At 28.1% G+C, this 9,547-nt stretch overlaps 3 protein-coding genes across 3 annotated transcripts; all 3 read left to right on the forward strand.

Annotated features, from left to right (window-relative positions):
* Positions 1-526: 526 nt before the first annotated feature.
* LOC119667528 (THO complex subunit 4-A-like) lies at positions 527-1,303 on the forward strand. Its single transcript, XM_038076831.1, has 2 exons — positions 527-578; positions 813-1,303. Exons 1-2 carry the CDS (start codon positions 527-529, stop codon positions 1,301-1,303), a joined length of 543 nt encoding a protein of 180 aa, XP_037932759.1.
* Positions 1,304-3,505: 2,202 nt separating this feature from the next.
* Positions 3,506-4,282, forward strand: LOC119667530 (THO complex subunit 4-A-like). Its single transcript, XM_038076832.1, has 2 exons — positions 3,506-3,543; positions 3,793-4,282. Exons 1-2 carry the CDS (start codon positions 3,506-3,508, stop codon positions 4,280-4,282), a joined length of 528 nt encoding a protein of 175 aa, XP_037932760.1.
* A 2,222-nt stretch (positions 4,283-6,504) lies between these two features.
* Positions 6,505-7,281, forward strand: LOC119667531 (THO complex subunit 4-A-like). The gene is made up of 2 exons (XM_038076833.1): positions 6,505-6,542; positions 6,792-7,281. The coding sequence occupies exons 1-2, from the start codon at positions 6,505-6,507 to the stop codon at positions 7,279-7,281; spliced, it is 528 nt and encodes a 175-aa protein (XP_037932761.1).
* The last annotated feature ends 2,266 nt before the right edge of the window (positions 7,282-9,547 follow it).

The following is a 9,547-nucleotide window of genomic DNA, read 5'->3' on the forward strand; positions in this document are numbered from 1 at the left end:
TTCAATTTCTATCCTTTTAGTCTACATAGTCATAAATATTATTCCAAATAATTATTTAAACATTTCAAAATTATCAACACATTTTTTATGATATTCGATTTCTATCCTTTTAGTCTACATAGTCATAATTATTATTCCAAATAATTATTTAAACATTTCAGATTAAAAAGCATTTGTATTCTTAGGAGTTATAAAAGTTCAAGGACAAAAATGAATGGAGGAAATATATCAGCAATACAGGTAATAAAATAATATGTTCTAAGTACATGCTTTATTGATACAGACCACTAATTACCAAATAAAACAGGTGGATTTTTACCTGATTCCCGAAAAAATATAATTAATTTTAAAAATTTCATATCTTAGTACGTTGACGAATATAGTATAAAACAAGTGCATATTGAGAACATAAGTCAGTAATTAAAATTTATTCAACTCGAATACATCGTTATTAAGAATACACAGTTTATCTGTAAACATTGAATTTTAATAATAAAATACAGAAAAATAAATTAAATCATTAACTATGGCACATCATATTGAAATGAGTTTGGATGACATCATTAAAGCTAACCGAGGTAATAAGACAAGAAAGCCCACTGGAACAACTGGAGCACGTCGTAATACTGGAAATCGTAAAAACTCAACTGAAAATAAGAACTCTGTGGTGAAAAAAGCTAATGCTGTTCAAAAGGGACACGGTCATGGGGGCATTCAAAAAGCAAAATTCACTGGAAACAAAAATAATACTTGGAAACGTAATCATTTTGATGGACCTAAAACTGTTGGCGCTATAAAAAAATCAGAATCAGCTAAACTAATTGTATCTAATCTTGATTTTGGAGTTTCGGATAAGGATATGCATGACCTATTTTCGGAATGTGGAATATTAAAGAAAGCAGCAGTGCATTATGATCGCTCTGGACGCTCCTTAGCTACAGCTGATGTAATTTTCGAAAGAGTCACCGATGCCTACAAAGCAATTAAACAATACAATGGAGTAACTTTAGATGGACGACCTATGAATATACAATTAGTGACTTCAGACTTATCGGTATTCAAAAACGGATTGCAAGAACGTCTTGGCAATAGAATAGCTGCTGTAAAAAAGCGACAAGCGCCTTCTCCAAAACAAACGAAAGAAGGACCTACTACATCTCAAAAGAAGACATCATTTAAAAATAACCATGGTGGAAAAGGTGTTGCTAAAGGAAAAAAACGTGAAAGTCCGACAGCTGAAGAACTAGATGCACAATTAGATGCTTACCTCAAAGAAAGAAAAGATAAAGTCGAAACTGCTTAAAACTAAAGTTTTTATTTTAATTTGTATTATTTTTAAATTTCATATGTAAAATATATGTAAAATATTATAATTAAGTCTCATCTTGTTCTTGCAACAATAAAAGTTTTTCAAATAAACACTAAAAACTGTATACACTAAAAACTGATATTTCTTTTTTCAAATATTAAATTCATCCTACTTGGCTTAATTGATCAGATTGGTCTCTTGCATTCAGCTCATATAAGCTCATATATTTATTTATTTATGGTAAACATGGGGGATTTGTAGGCAAATAATCGGCAATTGTGCCATTTTATGGCTTAACAAGTAGAAAAGCCACAACTGCTTCACCTGTTTTGACATTTTCCAAAAATTTGACAGTATGTCGCCATAACAGTCTAGTTGTCAAAATAGTCATATTCATGCAAAATTCAAGTTCCTTGATAATCTGTATAAATTTGGGATTTTAATTGATTTCAACATTATTAAATGGATCAGTCTATAATAGATACAATATAAATTTAATCTGACTTTCTTCTAATTTCAAAGTGAAAAGTAGATAAATAAAGATTTTCTTCAATACTGATTTTCTTTAATATATTGAAAGGTAATATGAAAATAATTAATGTTTCTGTTATGAATGGTTTGTTCTGAAGAGACCCAGAAAACTATATATATATACGTCTGCTATCTATACTTCTGCGCCATTCACATAGAAGCACGAACTATATGAACTTATATTCCCAATTGCCTATTAAGCCAATGGTAGCATATATTAGGAATTCTAATTCTTCTAAATTTTAAAAGAACTGGACTCTACGAATATGGAATTAATACTAAAACAGAACTCCTTTTGAAGTTAATAGCTCTAATCATAGACAATACATTATAATATTACAGTACTGAAAAAATATTTAATAATCTCTATTAAGGGTAGTAAGCCCAATTTTGAAGTAAATGGCTATAATTGGCTATATTGAAATTAATAATTCTTATTACGAGTAGGGCGTATTAAGGAAGTATACTAAAAAGAGCACTAATTAAGATTAGGATAATATGTTCTATTAATGTTATATGTAGTATCTAAAATCATTAAACACGATTAGTTTAAAAATGGAAAAACTTTTAGTGGTTTTGATCGAATTGGAGGAAGAAAACGAAAACTTTTATTAATTAATTCCTGGCTAAAAACTTACGTAAATTTTTTGCAAGGGAACGTTGTAATTTGCAATAGAGTAAAGCTTATACAATCGACAAAGAATGAAGTTATATCGCTATATAAGCAAACTTTATGCAAAACTTAAAAATTTTATTTTTGTTTCCTTACGGCGATTTCAATAATTCTGGATAAATAATTTTCCAGAAGAATTCTTCTATGAAAGACTTTTTGTAGTAAAATCCTAGGCCGGCCATAATAAAGTATACAAATATGAAACCCTTTAAAATATGGGATAACCTAATGGACATCGTAAATAAATATCTAATTATATTAAAAGAATATCTAAGCTGGTTGGGTCAAAGAAATCTTCTTTATTTAAATTGTATCTCGGGGGAACATCTGGATATGTTTTCAAATTTAATAAACATTTTCCTTAGCAGTAGGATGATATTTTAATTTAAATACATAAATATATGAAACTGAATATTTAAAAATTTTATCAAGAATATTTGAAATTATCAACACATTTTTTATGGTATTCAATTTCTATCCTTTTAGTCTACATAGTCATAAATATTATTCCAAATAATTATTTAAACATTTCAAAATTATCAACACATTTTTTATGATATTCGATTTCTATCCTTTTAGTCTACATAGTCATAATTATTATTCCAAATAATTATTTAAACATTTCAGATTAAAAAGCATTTGTATTCTTAGGAGTTATAAAAATTCAAGGACAAAAATGAATGGAGGAAATATATCAGCAATTCAGGTAATAAAATAATATGTTCTAAGTACATGCTTTATTGATACAGACCACTAATTACCAAATAAAACAGGTGAATTTTTACCTGATTCCCGAAAAAATATAATTAATTTTAAAAATTTCATATCTTAGTACGTTGACGAATATAGTATAAAACAAGTGCATATTGAGAACATAAGTCAGTAATTAAAATTTATTCAACTCGAATACATCGTTATTAAGAATACACAGTTTATCTGTAAACATTGAATTTTAATAATAAAATACAGAAAAATAAATTAAATCATTAACTATGGCACATCATATTGAAATGAGTTTGGATGACATCATTAAAGCTAACCGAAATAATAAGACAAGAAAGCCCACTGGAACAACTGGAGCACGTCGTAATACTGGAAATCGTAAAAACTCAACTGAAAATAAGAAAACTGTGGTGAAAAAAGCTAATGCTGTTCAAAAGGGACACGGCCATGGGGGCATTCAAAAAGCAAAATTCACTGGAAACCAAAATAATACTTGGAAACGTAATCATTTTGATGGACCTAAAAGAGTTGCCGCTATAAAAAAATCAGAATCAGCTAAACTAATTGTATCTAATCTTGATTTTGGAGTTTCGGATAAAGATATGCATGATCTATTTTCGGAATGTGGAATACTAAAGAAGGCAGCAGTGCATTATGATCGCTCTGGACGCTCCTTAGCTACAGCTGATGTAATTTTCGAAAGAGTCACCGATGCCTACAAAGCAATTAAACAATACAATGGAGTAACTTTAGATGGACGACCTATGAATATACAATTAGTGACTTCAGACTTATCGGTATTCAAAAACGGATTGCAAGAACGTCTTGGCAATAGAATAGCTGCTGTAAAAAAGCGACAAGCGCCTTCTCCAAAACAAACGAAAGAAGGACCTACTACATCTCAAAAGAAGACATCATTTAAAAATAACCATGGTGGAAAAGGTGTTGCTAAAGGAAAAAAACGTGAAAGTCCGACAGCTGAAGAACTAGATGCACAATTAGATGCTTACATCAAAGAAAGAAAAGATAAAGTCGAAACTGCTTGAGGAAAAACTAAACTGCTTAAAACTAAAGTTTTTATTTTAATTTGTATTATTTTTAAATTTCATATGTAAAATATATGTAAAATATTATAATTAAGTCTCATCTTGTTCTTGCAACAATAAAAGTTTTTCAAATAAACACTAAAAACTGTATACACTAAAAACTGATATTTCTTTTTTCAAATATTAAATTCATCCTACTTGGCTTAATTGATCAGATTGGTCTCTTGCATTCAGCTCATATAAGCTCATATATTTATATATTTATGGTAAACATGGGGGATTTGTAGGCAAATAATCGGCAATTGTGCCATTTTATGGCTTAACAAGTAGAAAAGCCACAACTGCTTCACCTGTTTTGACATTTTCCAAAAATTTGACAGTATGTCGCCATAACAGTCTAGTTGTCAAAATAGTCATATTCATGCAAAATTCAAGTTCCTTGATAATCTGTATAAATTTGGGATTTTAATTGATTTCAACATTATTAAATGGATCAGTCTATAATAGATACAATATAAATTTAATCTGACTTTCTTCTAATTTCAAAGTGAAAAGTAGATAAATAAAGATTTTCTTTAATACTGATTTTCTTTAATATATTGAAAGGTAATATGAAAATAATTAATGTTTCTGTTATGAATGGTTTGTTCTGAAGAGACCCAGAAAACTATATATATATAAGTCTGCTATCTATACTTCTGCGCCTTTCACATAGAAGCACGAACTATATGAACTTATATTCCCAATTGCCTATTAAGCCAATGGTAGCATATATTAGGAATTCTAATTCTTCTAAATTTTAAAAGAACTGGACTCTACGAATATGGAATTAATACTAAAACAGAACTCCTTTTGAAGTTAATAGCTCTAATCATAGACAATACATTATAATATTACAGTACTGAAAAAATATTTAATAATCTCTATTAAGGGTAGTAAGCCCAATTTTGAAGTAAATGGCTATAATTGGCTATATTGAAATTAATAATTCTTATTACGAGTAGGGCGTATTAAGGAAGTATACTAAAAAGAGCACTAATTAAGATTAGGACAATATGTTCTATTAATGTTATATGTAGTATCTAAAATCATTAAACACGATTAGTTTAAAAATGGAAAAACTTTTAGTGGTTTTGATCGAATTGGAGGAAGAAAACGAAAACTTTTATTAATTAATTCCTGGCTAAAAACTTACGTAAATTTTTTGCAAGGGAACGTTGTAATTTGCAATAGAGTAAAGCTTATACAATCGACAAAGAATGAAGTTATATCGCTATATAAGCAAACTTTATGCAAAACTTAAAAATTTTATTTTTGTTTCCTTACGGCGATTTCAATAATTCTGGATAAATAATTTTCCAGAAGAATTCTTCTATGAAAGACTTTTTGTAGTAAAATCCTAGGCCGGCCATAATAAAGTATACAAATATGAAACCCTTTAAAATATGGGATAACCTAATGGACATCGTAAATAAATATCTAATTATATTAAAAGAATATCTAAGCTGGTTGGGTCAAAGAAATCTTCTTTATTTAAATTGTATCTCGGGGGAACATCTGGATATGTTTTCAAATTTAATAAACATTTTCCTTAGCAGTAGGATGATATTTCAATTTAAATACATAAATATATGAAACTGAATATTTAAAAATTTTATCAAGAATATTTGAAATTATCAACACATTTTTTATGGTATTCAATTTCTATCCTTTTAGTCTACATAGTCATAAATATTATTCCAAATAATTATTTAAACATTTCAAAATTATCAACACATTTTTTATGATATTCGATTTCTATCCTTTTAGTCTACATAGTCATAATTATTATTCCAAATAATTATTTAAACATTTCAGATTAAAAAGCATTTGTATTCTTAGGAGTTATAAAAATTCAAGGACAAAAATGAATGGAGGAAATATATCAGCAATACAGGTAATAAAATAATATGTTCTAAGTACATGCTTTATTGATACAGACCACTAATTACCAAATAAAACAGGTGAATTTTTACCTGATTCCCGAAAAAATATAATTAATTTTAAAAATTTCATATCTTAGTACGTTGACGAATATAGTATAAAACAAGTGCATATTGAGAACATAAGTCAGTAATTAAAATTTATTCAACTCGAATACATCGTTATTAAGAATACACAGTTTATCTGTAAACATTGAATTTTAATAATAAAATACAGAAAAATAAATTAAATCATTAACTATGGCACATCATATTGAAATGAGTTTGGATGACATCATTAAAGCTAACCGAAATAATAAGACAAGAAAGCCCACTGGAACAACTGGAGCACGTCGTAATACTGGAAATCGTAAAAACTCAACTGAAAATAAGAAAACTGTGGTGAAAAAAGCTAATGCTGTTCAAAAGGGACACGGCCATGGGGGCATTCAAAAAGCAAAATTCACTGGAAACCAAAATAATACTTGGAAACGTAATCATTTTGATGGACCTAAAAGAGTTGCCGCTATAAAAAAATCAGAATCAGCTAAACTAATTGTATCTAATCTTGATTTTGGAGTTTCGGATAAAGATATGCATGATCTATTTTCGGAATGTGGAATACTAAAGAAGGCAGCAGTGCATTATGATCGCTCTGGACGCTCCTTAGCTACAGCTGATGTAATTTTCGAAAGAGTCACCGATGCCTACAAAGCAATTAAACAATACAATGGAGTAACTTTAGATGGACGACCTATGAATATACAATTAGTGACTTCAGACTTATCGGTATTCAAAAACGGATTGCAAGAACGTCTTGGCAATAGAATAGCTGCTGTAAAAAAGCGACAAGCGCCTTCTCCAAAACAAACGAAAGAAGGACCTACTACATCTCAAAAGAAGACATCATTTAAAAATAACCATGGTGGAAAAGGTGTTGCTAAAGGAAAAAAACGTGAAAGTCCGACAGCTGAAGAACTAGATGCACAATTAGATGCTTACATCAAAGAAAGAAAAGATAAAGTCGAAACTGCTTGAGGAAAAACTAAACTGCTTAAAACTAAAGTTTTTATTTTAATTTGTATTATTTTTAAATTTCATATGTAAAATATATGTAAAATATTATAATTAAGTCTCATCTTGTTCTTGCAACAATAAAAGTTTTTCAAATAAACACTAAAAACTGTATACACTAAAAACTGATATTTCTTTTTTCAAATATTAAATTCATCCTACTTGGCTTAATTGATCAGATTGGTCTCTTGCATTCAGCTCATATAAGCTCATATATTTATTTATTTATGGTAAACATGGGGGATTTGTAGGCAAATAATCGGCAATTGTGCCATTTTATGGCTTAACAAGTAGAAAAGCCACAACTGCTTCACCTGTTTTGACATTTTCCAAAAATTTGACAGTATGTCGCCATAACAGTCTAGTTGTCAAAATAGTCATATTCATGCAAAATTCAAGTTCCTTGATAATCTGTATAAATTTGGGATTTTAATTGATTTCAACATTATTAAATGGATCAGTCTATAATAGATACAATATAAATTTAATCTGACTTTCTTCTAATTTCAAAGTGAAAAGTAGATAAATAAAGATTTTCTTCAATACTGATTTTCTTTAATATATTGAAAGGTAATATGAAAATAATTAATGTTTCTGTTATGAATGGTTTGTTCTGAAGAGACCCAGAAAACTATATATATATACGTCTGCTATCTATACTTCTGCGCCATTCACATAGAAGCACGAACTATATGAACTTATATTCCCAATTGCCTATTAAGCCAATGGTAGCATATATTAGGAATTCTAATTCTTCTAAATTTTAAAAGAACTGGACTCTACGAATATGGAATTAATACTAAAACAGAACTCCTTTTGAAGTTAATAGCTCTAATCATAGACAATACATTATAATATTACAGTACTGAAAAAATATTTAATAATCTCTATTAAGGGTAGTAAGCCCAATTTTGAAGTAAATGGCTATAATTGGCTATATTGAAATTAATAATTCTTATTACGAGTAGGGCGTATTAAGGAAGTATACTAAAAAGAGCACTAATTAAGATTAGGACAATATGTTCTATTAATGTTATATGTAGTATCTAAAATCATTAAACACGATTAGTTTAAAAATGGAAAAACTTTTAGTGGTTTTGATCGAATTGGAGGAAGAAAACGAAAACTTTTATTAATTAATTCCTGGCTAAAAACTTACGTAAATTTTTTGCAAGGGAACGTTGTAATTTGCAATAGAGTAAAGCTTATACAATCGACAAAGAATGAAGTTATATCGCTATATAAGCAAACTTTATGCAAAACTTAAAAATTTTATTTTTGTTTCCTTACGGCGATTTCAATAATTCTGGATAAATAATCTTCCAGAAGAATTCTTCTATGAAAGACTTTTTGTAGTAAAATCCTAGGCCGGCCATAATAAAGTATACAAATATGAAACCCTTTAAAATATGGGATAACCTAATGGACATCGTAAATAAATATCTAATTATATTAAAAGAATATCTAAGCTGGTTGGGTCAAAGAAATCTTCTTTATTTAAATTGTATCTCGGGGGAACATCTGGATATGTTTTCAAATTTAATAAACATTTTCCTTAGCAGTAGGATGATATTTTAATTTAAATACATAAATATATGAAACTGAATATTTAAAAATTTTATCAAGAATATTTGAAATTATCAACACATTTTTTATGGTATTCAATTTCTATCCTTTTAGTCTACATAGTCATAAATATTATTCCAAATAATTATTTAAACATTTCAAAATTATCAACACATTTTTTATGATATTCGATTTCTATCCTTTTAGTCTACATAGTCATAATTATTATTCCAAATAATTATTTAAACATTTCAGATTAAAAAGCATTTGTATTCTTAGGAGTTATAAAAATTCAAGGACAAAAATGAATGGAGGAAATATATCAGCAATACAGGTAATAAAATAATATGTTCTAAGTACATGCTTTATTGATACAGACCACTAATTACCAAATAAAACAGGTGAATTTTTACCTGATTCCCGAAAAAATATAATTAATTTTAAAAATTTCATATCTTAGTACGTTGACGAATATAGTATAAAACAAGTGCATATTGAGAACATAAGTCAGTAATTAAAATTTATTCAACTCGAATACATCGTTATTAAGAATACACAGTTTATCTGTAAACATTGAATTTTAATAATAAAATACAGAAAAATAAATTAAATCATTAACTATGGCACATCATATTGAAATGAGTTTGGATGACATCATTAAAGC

This window comes from Teleopsis dalmanni, chromosome 1, assembly GCF_002237135.1.
Source record: "Teleopsis dalmanni isolate 2A chromosome 1, ASM223713v2, whole genome shotgun sequence".
Classification (NCBI taxonomy): Eukaryota; Metazoa; Arthropoda; class Insecta; order Diptera; family Diopsidae; genus Teleopsis; species Teleopsis dalmanni.